Here is a 16273-nt window from a genome sequence, read left to right on the forward strand (position 1 = left end):
CCAAAATGCTCTGTTTCTACTCAATTTCACTTTAATATCTGGGTCCCTAGGCCCGAATACCTTCCACAAGAGGTAGACAAATAATACTGAGTCATATAGATACACATCTAATTTTTTTCTGGTCTGAAGCTCATTCCCTATATTTCAGTGATTCGAGTGTTAGAGGGACAGGCATTGTTCTTGGGGCAGTTTTTTTTGGGGGTGGGTACTTCCTTCTTACACTGTTTTCTGTGGATTCAGCATTACTTCACTTCCATTTTTGCACTGTGTTGTAGGTCCAGCTCGCTGGAACAAGTTTACAGGCTGCTGCTCAGTCCTTAAATGTACAGGTAAAGACTGCTTCCTTCTGCTGTTCGTCCTTCTCTCATTCTGCCTTCTAACCAACTTGTTGGTCCTGTCAGAGATACCTTTGAACCCCTGATACGTTACTCTGTTTTCTCATTTTGATAGGTCTTGCAAGTGGTAGATACAGGGGGATGGTAGTTTCACAACTCTAAACTGGGACTAGGGTTGTAAGGATGCAGAAACTGAGGTAGTTAGAACATCCAGTGGTCTTCATTTTGTTCTGATGTTCAGTCAGGTGTTGTACAGTTTTCACGATACATTACAACTCCAGGAGTATTTCATGTTCTTCCACTTCACTTCCTTTAAACATAGCAGGTATTACTTCGTAAACTGTCCCTATTTCTGGTAGCTGAATATAGGAATATAACATGACATTAGCTGTGTAATATGGCTAGCATAGATTGCTTGTGTAAACAACATGCAGTAACTTCAAAATAAGTCAAAGTAATTGCTTAATAATGTATGTGAGACAACAAAGCTTTCAAACTTTTTATGATGCTGAACACTTCAGCGTATTGGTTAACGTGCCACTTCTTCCCAGTACTATATTAAGGGGCAAGGGACATAGTTTTATTGAAAACTGGTTTCGGTATTGCTTGTTATTAAAGGACGTAGGTAGTGCATTACATGAAATGCAATAGAATGTGGACCCACTTATACATAATAACAATTTGGAAAGAAGAGGAGGTATAGTGACCTTCCTTTCTGAGAGGAAGGAGGCAGAAAATTGCCTTGGTTGCCATGGTAAACTTCCATCCCTGAGAGAGATGTTGGCAAACAGGCTGTATCTCCAGTGCAGAATGTTTACAGTCCTGCGCTGTAATTATCGCTCAATGACTGGCAGAATTAATCAGAGCCTTTATGTTAATTAGCCTGCTCTGCAGTCCCCAAAACAGGTGGTGGAAAATATGCAAATCTATGCTGAATTTTAATGTTCTGCATAACCAGTTTTAATTATCATAAAACTCTCTCCCCCTCTTCATGCACTTGCATTTCCTCCCTCATGTCTTCACAATTTCTTCTGTTTAAGAAAAAAAAAACAAAACATAACAACAAACCTTTCAAAATAAAGCAGCATTCAATTAAATGCTAAACCTTGATTATTTTGAAGCACTGTATGTACTGTGCATTCTGCTCTAAGTGGATAAACCTGTGAGGATTTCTCAGACAAGTTCTCTATAAGCCAAACAATATGATGACTTAAAGGTGCAGGATGCAAATACAGAAAATGGAAACACAATCTCCTTTCCCATGTTCCGTTGTTGAGGATTTTAGGCAATGAATAATTTTAACAACCTTTTCTTTCTTTACAGTGCAAGGTAGTGTCAGCCTCAGTTGCATTGCATAAAATGAAATGAGATCTGAAAATAATGTCAGAGTCACAAAAGACCTGAGAGTCTTTTTGTTTTGTTCAAACTGCATTACCTACAGACATATTTGAGCAATCATAGCTGAGATGGTGGGCACACAGAGCCATTGCTTAAACCCACTCTTAAAATAAACCCAAGGGCTTTTTGTATGCAGATGAAAGATTTTTATTGTGCAGTGTTGAGATAGCAGTGTTATACATTAACATCTGTTTTACACTATAAAGAGTTGTATTTTTTCTTCCTAGTCTAAATCTAATGAAGAATCTGGGGACTCTCAGCAGCCAAGCCAGCCTTCCCAGCAGCCTTCAGTGCAGGCGGCCATACCCCAAACCCAGCTCATGCTGGCCGGAGGACAGATCACCGGGGTAAGATTTACCCACGAGTACTGTAGTAAAGCCTCCTGTCCGGCAAACGATGGCACTATTGCTGTCCTCGTAGAATTGTCAGTGAAGGTTACTGTCATTTCCTTTAATATAGGAAGAAGCTGGAGTGAAAGAGGGACTAGAATATATTTTCCTGTTCAAGGAAGCACACTTCAGTCATCTGTTTTTGTTGCAAACTGTTTGCATTCCCCAAAATAAAATTCTGCAATAAAGCTGTGTACACATCAGGAATTCACTGATGTCTTAAAGAGGAATTTTTATTTTATTGCAAGATTAAAATGAGGCGTGCAAGGACGAGACCGTGTCATACTGGGTTACCTGAGTTTAAGATAATGAACAGAAATGATGGAACTGCTGTCACTAATTTTCTCTTCTCATATAAATTTCTTTTTAAGTAATTTCTGATGGTCTGTGCCTTAAGCTTATTCAATCCTTCTATTTTAACCTACTGATTTTGAGTTTTGCAAAGTTTTTGGAGGAATTGTAGGATAGGTGTTTAATTGGTGCTTCTAAATAGTTCTAAATGCTTTCAGTCAGTTTCAAAACATCAACAGCAACAAAAAAAAGTAAGTTTTGTGAATGGGCTGGTTTGGGTAGCGAACTTGCTTCCATGTAATCAGCTTTGCAGCTTTAAGAGTTTTCATGTTAATAAGGAATTTAGGGTAGTTCTAGCAATATACTTATAATTTGAAGTGCTAAGTTAGGTCATCTCTACAGCTGAATGAAATGATATCTTAATTTCATGTTCAATAGTTGAATCTTCTAGTAAGCTAGATTGCAAGGAACATCCTATGTAGCTTCTGCTTAATTATATTTGAAAGTTTTAAAAGTGAGACTGTTGTAATAGAGTGTGTGGGGTTTAATAACTTCAAGACTTTTTGAGAATGAGAAAAATGTTGGTTTTGTTCTATGAATGTCTGCAGTAGTGGAACACAGAACTCTAGGACTAGGCAGATATGGATTGTAGTAAATATGGGCATCAAGATTCATTTACATGTAAAGGAGAGACTGCTGCCACCTGTTTCACAGAGATAATGCGTGTTTGGGAAACGAAAGGGATGTAAAGTTGCCAACTCTATTCTATTTAATAACAATGAAAAAAAAGGCGGATGGGGAGACTTGGAGAGAAACAAATGGATCTCATGTTCTTTACTTATATCTTAGGGCATAATGGAAATGATGGAATATGGCAGGGATTCATGCTAATGTGAAGCAGCTGGGGTGTTATCAGTTTGTTCAGTAGCCATAGCCAGCATTCCTGCTTCTCATTCATCTGGCTAATCACTTGCTGTTCTGCTGGGTGTAAATTTCCTTTCAAGTCCTGGCATTACTGATTCTTTTCTTTTGCTTGCTACTTAATTACCTTTTCCCTGAACCTCCTGGTAGAGTTATGGAGAAAACTTAGAAGTAAATTTAGGTTCAGTGGGTTCCAGTAAGTGCCAATGTTTCTGTTCGTTTGGTTTATGTCAGTTCTGTGGTAGGTTGATTCATACAGCGTGTTTGAGTAGCCAGCTGTCCTTATTTAAGGCCAAAGTCATTGGGTAGGTAATGGCTGAACTGTAGTAATAGTTCTAAGAATGTCTGGTTAATATAACTAGTAATGGGCTAGTTAATGACTCTGTAGCTAAAGTGGCTGTTCCCGATATTAATGGCTGTTTTCTAATTATTTATAGCTCACGTTGACGCCAGCCCAGCAACAGTTATTGCTACAACAGGCGCAGGCACAGTTGCTGGCAGCTGCAGTGCAGCATTCAGCCAGTCAGCAGCACAGCGCTGCTGGTGCCACCATCTCGGCCTCTGCTGCAACGCCGATGACGCAGATCCCTCTATCTCAGCCAATACAGATTGCACAGGTGAGCCTTGAGGCTTGAGAGGGTGGAAAACGAAGGAGTTTGACAAATTGCATCATTGAAGTAATATTTTTATTCCTTATTCAATGAGTTTCCAGAATCCTTGAGGTACTCTTAGTCTTTCCTTGCTCATCCTTAGCTGTGAGGTTGGTGGCTATAGCTGAGAATGTAAACCAGGTGCTTACCAGTTCCACTGGGCTTCTGAATTGGTTCCAGAAGCTGAGCAGATGCAGTGTTTTCAGTATTTCGCTCCTTGTAGTTAGCGTGAAGGGGAGAAAAATGGATAGAGAAAGAGGCCCATAGAAATGCCACTTGTTGAGACTTAGATATGGGAAGAAATATCCACATACCATGAAAGATGCTTCTTAGATCCAAACAATAAAATGACAGCTGAAAAAAGGCAGCTTGACTTGACAGATAAGTCTGCTAACTTGGCTTGGTGCTTAATGCTCAGAGTTCAGTGACAAAGAATATTAGCGTTCCTGTTTGTCTAGAGAAAATCTTGCTAGAATGAGTCGTGTCAGAATTTGTCTAGTTTTATGGCCTGTTGCTAAAGACCTGTTAATTCTTACCTCTGACGAACTGCTTGCCAAGGAAATTCTACTTACTAGGAGCGGCAAAGATCCTCCTGAATCTTCCAGTATTGGCTTAATTTAGTGTTGAGAATGAGGCACCACTGACTCAACAACTAACACATGTAGTGTTGAAACTGCTTAGGCTTCTGGACAAGAATAACCAAACATAGAGCATAGGCATCATAAGTACTATTTACAGGTGATTGTGTTGCTAGTGTTGGGGTCCATTTCTCCAGAGAGTAAAGTTCTTGATATGTAATATTTCAGTATGATTAGTCTAGCTGTACAATGTTGGGTATGTAATCTCCAAGGTCACTGCTTCTTACCATGATCAGCTTTTAAAGGCTTTCCAATGCTTTCTATTCAGACTGTTCACTTGCATTCAATTGGGGTGAAGTGTCTAAGAAGCGAAGATGAGAACTGATTAAGAATGGAAATATCACAGCTGTTTGTGAAGCCCATTGTGGAGCCTGGTTCTGTTACTGTTTTTTCTTTATTAGCTGAAGCCACCCTCTGTGGTGTTGGTCTAAATGTTCTGACTTCTGGCAGTCCCTGCAGAGGCTACTGTGATGCCATACGAGAAGCACAGATTCAAAGGCTAGTATTGACCTTGCCTGATGAGACTCTTGGCGTACTGTCATGATCTGGAGATGATTCGAGGATATAACATTTAAGGAAACTGAGTTACCAAGACTATCTCTTAATTTTGTTAAGCCTTTGTATATAGCCTTAAGACAGACTTTATTTCAACAAAAGAATAAAAAATGTCCATGTCAAGGAAGCTGACAGCTAGTTTCTTGCATCTCTCTGTGCATGTGTCAGAGCTCTCATCTGCTATTATGCAACCTTTTGACCTAAATGTAAGTGATCCATAGTCGTGTGCCTCTTATCCTTTGGGTGTACAACTTAAGGATAGTGAGGTCTGCTTTACTGAAACACTGAGTGTTAGAATTTCATATTAAATCTGTACTTTGAGCTTTCTGGCTTTACCTGGCCAACATTGTCGATGCTTTTGGTGTCATTTTTGTTCATGCGTGAGATGTTGCTATCCTGTTCTTCCTCTTCATTGGGAGGCTATGAGAACATGTGCACTTCCAATTACTTATTTAGTGCTGGGTTTTTCTCTAGAACTTGCAAAGCCTTCTATATACTTTGTGTATAGCTGAAATGATTAAGCGTATGCCATCAGACAGGATCTTCTGAAGTGAACATTGTCTATCTTGTGTGCTTGAATGAGGCTCTGTGGAAAAATAGCATGTGATCATGTAGTTGCCACTATATAATGTGTATTTGTAGTGCAAGTAGAACAAACTAACGTTTTGTTTGTTTTCTTGGGCTTCTGAGTTCTTAAATTTGTGATTTAACAATCTCTTTTAGGATAGGCTATTCTGGTATATAAGTGTAGATTTGTTGATTTGTTCTAGCTTCCTCTTATGATAAAAGTTCAGGGCATAACTTTTGCAGCTGCTGGACATAGCTTGCGATATGTTATGGAAAACTTACTGTATAAGTTTGTAGTTGGATATCAGTATGTCTTTTGACTTGTCTCAACATGGTTCTATGAGCAGTGCTCCTCATTGTGTTGCTATTGTAAACACATAGCTGATTATACAAATAGCTGAGTGTTTATTTTATTTGATGATTTTTGAATAATTGATTAACTGGCAGGTCTCTGCAGCAGGGGGATTACCATATTTATTTTAATTAACTAATTGCATAAGCATGACTTCTTTAATGTGCACTGCAGTTAACGTAAGGTTATCTGCTGCAGAAATCTGTTAAGATGTTAGTGCTGCTGCTGGGCTGATGCGAAATCATCACTAAACAGTTGTACCAAGTTTTGGAGTACTTTGTAAACTTCTTGTTTTCAGATCCATCGTCAGTGTTTATATGGTATAAACCTCAAAATGGCAGACATACTGGAATTTAGTGAAGATCTAACTTGAAATAATGGCATCAAATTTAGAATTTTAGCTTGAATAAAGTCCTCATATCAAGATATTCCACTTTTCTTGGTGGATTATTCTGCTGAGGTAGGAATTGGATTGCTTTGATCTTGCTAGCTTCTTGGGAAGCACCAAAAGACATTTCCACAAAAATCAGTCTATCTCTTTCTACGTACTTGCAATAGTATTATAGAGTTGACAGTTCAGAAAACAAAGAACTGCCTAGGAAAACCATGTCAGGAATTGTTTGCGTGGCTGCTATTGGGAGATTTATTGTAGTGAGACAATTAATGAAATAATCAAACTTTGCCAAGGTAGAAATAAAGTTGGATTTCAAATGCATCTGAGGCACCAATAGGGCTATTTGAGCAATTAGCCTTGGAGGTATCACTTCCATTCTACATTACGTAATTATATTTCTGTATTTAAACAAGACTCAGTCAAGATACCATTTACCAAGACAGATGCAGAGAATAGGATTGCTTATACCAGTTATCCCGAGGCCTTGATTTAAAAGCAGCTTTCTCATATTAAAGTATAAGAGTCTGATGATAAGAGCTGCAATGTTTTAGCTGAGTACTGTGTAATGAATATTTTGGTCTTAAACAAAAAGCTCTCCTTCGCTTTGATCTTAGAAATACACTACTCGATACCCTGTCCTGTTATTTGTACTCTTTCTTGTACATAACTCTTATCTTCCGTGGTGGTTTTTCAAATCATGCGAGATCTACTGGGTCATTTGGGGACTTTACATTTGTTTTCTTTAGTGTTGGAAAGCCTGCAACCTATATATTTCTGTCCATGCTCTTTTCTTCAAAACTTTCTTCTGAACTCTAGCTTTTGGATTTATACTTCTTCTTTTTTCTTATCCACCTGTGTTTTCATCCTTCAGCCTCTTTGTCTCTTTCCACACAGGTTTCTCTACCTTTAGTCACCTTGCCCTACTCTTTTTTTTCTTCCTCTACATCTAGTACTCACATCCAATTCAGTCTAAGGCCCTCTGTGCTGGAGGGTCTGCTCAATTTGCAAAGATAACCAGTAGAGTATTTAATATCAATGAATAAATGAATGGAGGTCTATGTCACACTGGCCTCAAGAAGTAGGAGGAGTTTTTTTAGTAGCAGTTCGTCCAATATAACTTTGCCGTGAAACCAGAAGAAACATAGAATGTTCCTGGGGAAAAAAATGGAGCAAGTCTTTTTTTTTTTTTTTTTGTAATGAAAGAAATTGACCTTGATTTCATAGGAATGGTTGCAGTACTTCTCAATTTTTCTGAAAGCAAACTTAAAAAACACTCTCTTGTGCTGGGGGCGCTTTTAAATTATTTTACCGTTCTCTTGTAAAATAGAAGTTTCCATTTCTTAAAGGGCATTGTTTGGTCAATGCCATCTGGTGTCTGTCTACCGTATTATTACACTGCATGCTTTTGACTTAATGTGACGAAGTTGCCTCAGTGATTGATGGCCAGTGTCTTTATAATGCAGGTTAAGTAGTCATTTTCTTGTAATGCATGTTTGTGGTCTCATAAATCAAGGGACTCTTCAACCCCCTAGTCTTCCTTTCCACCCACTGACACTCCTGTCCCCCTTCCCCAGAAAAAGATGGTTGCAGCTTTTAGGTCTTAGTTTAGCATCTTTAAAATACCGTAAGGGCACGGGCAGGTAGATTTATTCTGCAAATGGTAGTATTTAATGTTGGTTAAATAAAAAGTTATCCTTGTCAGTATGTCTTGACTTTTCATCACCATTTCTGCTGCTGGCAGTTGATGGCCTGTCACATCTGCTGGCAGAGCTGCTTGTGTGAGAGCTCACTAACTTGTCAGTCAAAATGTATGGGGGGTTAGTTTATAAGCCTTAAGAAGCAGGTCTTTGTTAGTCTGGCTCACTTTAATTGAAGTACATGAGGAGGTATGTTAATGGGAGCAGCTCCGTTCAAGCAATCAGACTGAGCAAAGGTTTAAGAGTAGGCTGGCATTGTTAATGTTTTCTGACACAGGTGGACCCAGCAGAGGGAATCTGTCAACAAACAGATACTCAGGTATCCGAGCGACTTATTTGAAAGAAAGCTTTGGGAAGTGTTTTGTTTGTTGAATTGGAGCTTGTAAGAATGGAAGGTATTTCTGACTTTGCTCACCAGCTTGGCAGGGAGCAGCTATTTTGAAATAGCTGCTTCTGGGGAAGATTGAAAGATTCTGCATATGTGTATGGATAACTCTCATATTGACTGTTCAGTTGGCTGTTTTTACACTGTGCTTTAATTTTCTGCAATTATCGTCCTTTCTGGAAAAGAAAGGGGCTAGTTTTGAGGGATTTTCTTAAAAAGTAGTTTTGTTTTCATTCTCCAGCTAAACAGCAAGTTGAACTGTGATGATTCAGTTTCTCAGAGATTAGCGTTTACATCAAGACCAATCATTTAATTATAGAAAATTAACAGTTCTGAATGGCTTAAATACATAAAAGTAGGGTTCTACAATAGTGCAATGTTTGGGGTTATTCCTTTTGCCCGTAGTTGTAGCCATATCTACTAAGCTTATTGCAATTTCATTCAAAACTAATCAAATATGATTGTATACTATTTGGGTTAGCAGCTTCCCAAATTTTGACCTGAACAACCAGAGTGCATACTAAGAATCTAATTTTTTGCTTTCCTGTTGCTAATTAAAATGCTAATTGCAGATTGTTGTTATAAACAAAAATAGCTCCTAGCTAATATGCTTGATTTGGCAACAATGAATGTTGTAGCAGAGTTGCATCTGCAAAAAACAAGTCTGAGAAATGCAAGTGCTGACAGTATTTGTATGCTAAAGTATTTGAAAACTTACACACTTTGAGAGGGGAACTGATTATTATTTTTTAAAAGCAGAACACTGTTAGAAAGGCTTTGATGGGTTATTTAGTAAGCATTTTTTTTAAGGACAGTGAAATTCATATTGCCAGTCTAAAAGATATTTAGTAGCAGAACTGCTGTGTTTGACATCCACTTTTTATCTCTGAATGGTATAATGTAATTGGTTGGGAAATGTAGTTAAATTGGGATTCATGGATGACTTAAATGTCTAACACACAGCTCTCTTCCTCCCTTCCCCCCCTTTTTTTCCCCCTTTTCTTTTCCCTCCCCCCCCCCTCTCCTGTTTCCTTAAGGATTTGCAGCACTTGCAGCAGCTTCAGCAGCAGAATCTCAACCTGCAACAGTTTGTGTTGGTGCATCCAACAACCAACTTGCAGCCAGCACAGTTCATCATCTCACAAACACCGCAGGGGCAGCAGGGTAAGTGCTCCTTGCCAGGAAAAAAAAAAAAACAAACAACACAACAGTCGTAGCTTCTTGGAGGAAAAGCTGAAACTCGGGAGGTTTATATGCCTTCATTAGATGTTGATATTCCCTTGGAGAAATAAGAGTATTGCAATTAGGAGACTCTTAACAGGTTGGCTCTTTCTAGGTGTTAGACCTCAGCCTTATCAAAGTTTGTGTATCTTACTTCCCTACAAGGATCAGTCCAGAGATTATGTTATGGGATCATTAGTTAGCAAGGACTCTTGGGAAATGCAGCATGTGAATTTCTGGGCCAGGGTCTAGAGAAGGAAGCTTCTTGGGAAGACTGCTTTCCAGAACTCATAGTCATAATCCTAGGAAGTAGCTGCCTGGAGAGAATCTGGGCTTTCTGGATTAGATCCATGCTAAAAGGGTTACAGAATTCTCAGACTGGAAAAAGGTTACAAAATCTACCATTCTTGTGGGAGACTAAAAAAGACCTTAAGCCTAAAGGGAATACAGGTAATGTTGTCATAAACTGAAATAATTACTATACCTTGGGGAAAACAGCTAGGATGCTTGTTTTCATATAACAGCACTTGTAAAGATTATTTTGGCAATAGACTGGGTATGGCTTGCAAGTTAAATGCAAATTGACTGGTAGGTAGTAGCGCTAGACCAGTTAAGATGCTGTATAGGAGCTTCACTCTAAGAACTAACGCATTCACGATTAAATACATCACAGTACCGATTACACTGTTTGTTGATACCCTCAGGCAACTGTATTTGGCCATGGCTGATATACTCCAATGCCGATAGAATCCAGTGGCCTTTTTTTTCCTGTCTCTTCTACATGAATTCCACTTAGTTGTTCAGGTCTAGTAATCCAAAGGTTCTTGTTCAGAAGGCATATCCTGTTATGGCTGAAGAGTCTTCCAGAGTTTGGCTGTCCTGTAAAGCAGCTCTTTGCACCTCATTTTCTTCTATTCCTTTCAATTTTGTTCCATGCATCATTTCTTCTTACACACTATGACTTGGATAAAACTGGCTTTCCATTGTGCTGAAGCTCTCTTACCATCTCAATGCTCTAACATTTGAATAAAGGGCTAGTCAAAATTAACCTTCTTTTAACAGTACTTGATTTAGGAGAGCTTTTATACCAACACTGGTAGACGATAACTAAAAGACTGAGGCATTTAGTGATGTACTAGTTTCTTAAAATGAAGCAGAACTTAAAAGCTTTACTTTTTTTTTTTTTTAGAATACATGAAACTTCACTAAAGTTTTGTTCAAGGATATTCAGCATTGTTAAAACTTGAAAATATTCTTTTAAGCTAACAGCAGGCAAAAAAGCATTGTTTTGAAAAACTCAGTAATCAGCATTCATGTCTGCCTACAGTTCTCAGGGAATTTCTCCTGGGTTTTCTAAATATCTGTAATATCTGTATTTCTAAAAAGTCTCTGAAGATGCTTCACAAAGAAGGAAACTGACAGAAGCATATTATATTCATCTCTCAAAATGAGTTGTTTGCATTATAGAAAGGAAGGAAGGCTTTTTGTTTTAAGTCTTCTGAAATAGAATAACTGCCAGAAGAGGCTTTTATAGTATATTTTCCAGGGGCCTGCTCTGAGAATGATTTCTTGACTACAGTTAAGACCTGCATATTGCTGTCTTCAGTGACACAGTGTGTATGGAAACACCATGTTTTACTGGTAATGTGCAGCCTGGACAACTGAATAGTTCAAAAATGTAGGAAGATTTATATTCTGTATTCTGACCATCAGCCACTAGTGTGACAACCTTCCAAACTGGAATGCTTGAATGGATCTAATTTTCTTCATGAGCACTCAGTGATAAAGCAACGTGTATGTCATAATAGTCCTTATCTTACTTTCTGGGTATGGCTTTCTGCAGTATTTCATGGTTATTGTTAGAAGATCTCAAACAGCATGTTATCATTTATGAGAAAGATTGAGAAAGGGTGTATTTTTTGTCTCTGCTGTTGAGCTGACTTTTCCTTGTTCTTGTCCTATTGCTGCATTAGTCAACTTCATAAAATAAATAATCTGAAGAAACTAGCATAAAAGCTTTTATTTAAAACTAATGACATTCAGGTTTTTTTGGATGCCTTATTGGTATTGCATACAACTTTATATATATGCACCCATTTAGTAGTTAAATAAAAATTCAGATTTATTCATCACTTACCTATTCTGGAAGAAATCTGTTGTTTTACATACTATACTACATATTTTTTGTCATGTCATATATGTGAGACATTATTTTTGATACAAGAGAACAGTATTGAAAAAAATGAGTAAAGAATAATATGCCTAAGCAATGTCATAGAAGACATGCAAACACTTGATAGAGAAACTTCTTTTACTTGAAGAGATGACGGGGGCTGAGCAACATGATCATCAGTAGCCTTAGAAGGGGTTGAATGCCATGGCTTAAGCCCTTAAGATCCCACTTCTGCAAAATTCTAGGAGATTCAATACTAAAAATATTAATTTGTTATTCTGCGTTCTTCAACACACAGGTCACAGCAGCAAATGTGAATTTTTCCCTGTAAATCCACTGCCACGTGTCCAATTCCATTTTCACGATTTCTACTTATTCAGTGTTATGTTTAAAAAAAAAGTTTGTTTTTTTGTAACTTTTAATAGGTAATGTCATACCTGAAGGAATTGTTTCAAGCCTCAGCAGATAAGCAGAGGATTACATGGAAATAGAAATTTGGAACAATTTTTTATTTAGAGCAATTATGTCCTTGCCTATAGCAGGGGGATGGGAATTAGATGATATTTAAGGTCCCTTCAAATTCAAACCATTATATGGTTATTGTTAAAGTTGCAGGCAAGAAGGTAGCATGTTATGTTCTCTTCATACCTCTTGTATCTATTCTGTGAAGTGATAGATATGTTGCTAGAATCATCAGTTCAACATCATTTACTGTAACTGTACTTGCTTTTTAAAAATATGTTCAGATGACCATTCACCTTTCTATGTGGAAGATACTGCTAATAAAAATTATATTGATAAAAATCTGAATGGAGGGGGGGAAAGGGGAATGGTGCTGCATTTCATTTAAATTCATCTTGCAAACAAAAGCTAAAATGTGAGAAAAGACTGCGTTGTTACCAGTTACCAAGGAGTGAGAACTGGTTTAGAAACAAGATAAGGAAAGTATTTAGGAAAGCAAATATGGAAGACAAGCTCCTGTTTAGCTTTAAACATTAAGTCTGGGCTTTACCAAGTCTGGGCTTACCTCTTCAAGTTATTGCTGTTTATTATTAAATGTGTTACACGATTTCCATTTTTTTTTTACTGTAAAAATACCTGAGATGATGGCAGCAAGCCCAGTCCAGCCCTGTTCTTGGATACTGTCTAGTTCTACTACAGATTAAAGAAAAGTTGCCTCTGCTTTTTCTCATATGCATCAGATTTGCAACACAAATGTTAATCTCACCTGTGACTGTGCACCTGCACTGCCCTTACAGGGCACATTATTTTGTTGATAATATGCTATGTGAACCAGGTGTAAGTGCTTTGGTGCCATCAGAACACAGATAAGGATGCCATGTTCTTTATTCTCAAGAGAATCCTAATGACAGCGTATTTGGTGACAGAACTACATTTTATTCAACTACTGACCCAAATTTGTGCCCCAGATGAGGGAAAATCTTAAAGTGGGATGGGAAAGAACTTGGACAAAGCGATTTAAAGGGCGACTTCTCCCTGGGCTGCAAGTACTCATTACCAAGTTATGAATTTAATTGTTAAAGCTTACTGCCTACTTTGAAAATCTTTTGGTTCTAACCATCCAAGTGGCATCAATAGGTGAAAATGTTGATTTTTTTTCATTGTAGTAGTGTGGCGGCAGCACCTTTTCATGGATCACTGAAGTGATAGTCTTCAAAACTGCACAGCATATTTGCAACATGTTCTTGAACTGATGTTAAAGGGTGCCTTGGTACTGCAAAAGGGGCAGCAGTTTAATATCTCAGTGCAACACATTGGTAGGAATCCATAAATCAGTACTTTCTCTACTGTGTTCACTCCCAGTATGATTTCACTTCTGAGTCCCCACTTTGGAAGGACTGGGTTAGATGAAACAAGGCACATCCAAGCGCCCTGGAGTTTCTTTGCATCAACAGCTATCAACAAAGTTAATCAAGTAACAGTATGTAATGTGTAGTGTGATACCCATCCTTCTTTCCTCTCTGTTGTTTTCAGTTAATCTAATTAAGATATCGTAATGGTTTAGCTTTACATGCCCACTTCCAGGATATGTTAGTGAGAAGATGAACATATTTGGCAGAGAAAAAGCAGTCAGGTTTTTCTTCGATTAAAAATTTCACTCTTTTAGGGAGATCAGTTAGAGATGAATTATGCATTGTGTGTCTGGGCCAACTTTTAAAAAAATTATGCTGAAAAAAACGGCACTTAAATGTTAGTTTTATCTGTGGTTTCTTTTTTGACAGTAACAGCTGAAGCCCAGGTCAGTCCTTAGGGACTGTTGGCTGGCAGGAGGATTTTTTTTGGCTTTGGGCCATTATTCACACTGTTTGTAGATATTAAAGGAAAAAGCCTGGGTGATGGTAGATGGATTTATTTTAACTATTTTAAACAAAAGTAGATACCTCTAAAACATGATACTTTTATTACATAAATCTTTATGTCCATATGACCATTCTTTTGGAGCTTTACACAGGTGTTTTATTTGATATTTTTACTGCAGTAATACTACTGGGCTCTTACTATTTCTGACCCTCTGCTTTGGGTTCTACCTCTGTAAAGTCAGGTATGCAAGTACAGTAGTTCTTACAGATTCAAAAAAAAAAAAAAAAAAGTAGGTTGGAAGAGGCCTCTAGAAGTCATGTAACGTTGGTCACACCCCATGTAGTTACAGTAGGGTATTTAGTTACATGAGTAGTTGAGATTTGAACATCTTGAAGGCTAGAGATTCTGCAACCTCTTCAGGTACCTGCCTCAATAAGAAAAAACATACCCACCTAACAACAAACCCCCTTCCTTGAAGAGGAAAAGTTCTAGCTGAAGTTTTCATGTTCTGGTTTTTATCTGTAGCTGCTTACTACTTGCACGCACCCTCAAGAAGACTCAATTTCTGTCCTTGAGGACAACAGTAGCCAAAAAATACAGCACTTGTACCCATTCTTACTCCTTCCTTGTATGGATGTTCCAGCCTGTTAGCCATCCTAGTGGGCCCTGAATGTGTACAATCATGGATGCAATTGTTTTTTGTACTGGGAATCCTAAGTCTCAACGCAATGCTCTAGCTGTGGTGTCTCAAGTGCCAAGCGCAGGGGCAGAATCACGGCCCTTAACCGGCTGCCTATGTTCTTACTAATACAGCTCAGGATGTGGTTAGCCTCCTTCAGCGTAAGGGCACGCTGCTTACTTATATTTGTTGTGTTTTCCCCCAGCATCACCTGGTCATTTTTGGCAAAACTGCCTTTTAGGCTAACAGTGCCTGGCCTTTATTGCTGTACTACAGGGTCACTCCAGCTCATAACCAGGACTTCACATTTTTTCATTGATCTTCACAAGGTACCATTTGTCCAGCCAGTCTAGACCCTGGCTTCCAACATACTCTACTCTCTACTTTTTGAATACTGTCCACAAAATAGCTGAGACTTTGTTCTGCACCATCATTTTTGTAGTGAAGACATTAATCAGCATTGGCACCCATATCACTCCCTGAGGAAATGAAAAAGTCTGAAACGCAAATATCACAGCAGTTACCTAAGAGGTGCAGTTTTGAATTTACACTATATTTAAAGGCAGTACTATGCGCCCTGTATATTGTCACTGAAGTTATCTTCAAAGTGGGGACTGATAGTCTCTTCTCAGAGAAAATGAAGGTGAAGCTTAGGCTAATCTAAGTCATGTCTGGAAAAAAAGCTGAACTATAGCTGCCCACTTAGGGAAGCCATTAAGAGCCCAAAGTATATGCATGACATGCTTTGCCAAAGCAGTTCAGCTACTTTCCCAATTATTACTTCAGTCAGCTGGTGGCTCGGCTTCAACAGACTTGTTCTTTCTCCCATTTCTACCTGAGAGACCTTGTATGGGTATTTCCTAAGTAGGATAAAATGATGTAAAAACTGAGTGTATGGAACACGTTCAGAATATTTTATTCTGTCCTTCAGTGATAATTAATTCAGAATGTACAAGGGAGAAGAAAATGAGGAAAAGTGTAGTCAACTCATGCTCTTCAGTAGAAGTGTTATTGCCAGAAAAATATCCTCTGGGATTTCTTTGAGGACAAAAAAATCACAAAAGGACAATCCTAATTACTCTGATTACAGTCACAAGATGAGTCAGTAACTTGTGATCGATTGTGTTAGCAGGTGGATTGCGGGTCAAACGTGGTCACTGTCAGCTGCCTGTTTCTTGTTTCGTTGTTGGTCAGCTGCTCTAGAGCATCGTTGCGATGGCTTGTCCCTTTCTGTTTCGAGTTAGTTAAAACTTATAGTCACTAAATAAAGGTCAAAAACTCTTCATGTAGAGATGACAGATCACTA

General features: G+C 38.3%; 1 protein-coding gene across 13 annotated transcripts in view; it reads left to right on the plus strand.

Annotated features, from left to right (window-relative positions):
- POU2F1 (POU class 2 homeobox 1) overlaps positions 1-16273 on the plus strand; it is a 117062-nt gene that overhangs the window by 70525 nt on the left and 30264 nt on the right. For 4 of the 13 annotated variants that reach the window (XM_068692278.1, XM_068692286.1, XM_068692298.1 and 1 more), the window contains 4 exons: positions 276-329; positions 1961-2080; positions 3772-3951; positions 9610-9736. In XM_068692278.1, the coding sequence (XP_068548379.1) occupies positions 276-329; positions 1961-2080; positions 3772-3951; positions 9610-9736 (481 nt within the window). The remainder of the gene's footprint in view (positions 1-275; positions 330-1960; positions 2081-3771; positions 3952-9609; positions 9737-16273) is intronic. The other 9 variants (XM_068692279.1, XM_068692329.1, XM_068692335.1 and 6 more) reach the window with 9 other exon arrangements.

This window comes from Anas acuta, chromosome 1 (genome assembly GCF_963932015.1).
Source record: "Anas acuta chromosome 1, bAnaAcu1.1, whole genome shotgun sequence".
In the NCBI taxonomy this organism is placed as follows: Eukaryota; Metazoa; Chordata; class Aves; order Anseriformes; family Anatidae; genus Anas; species Anas acuta.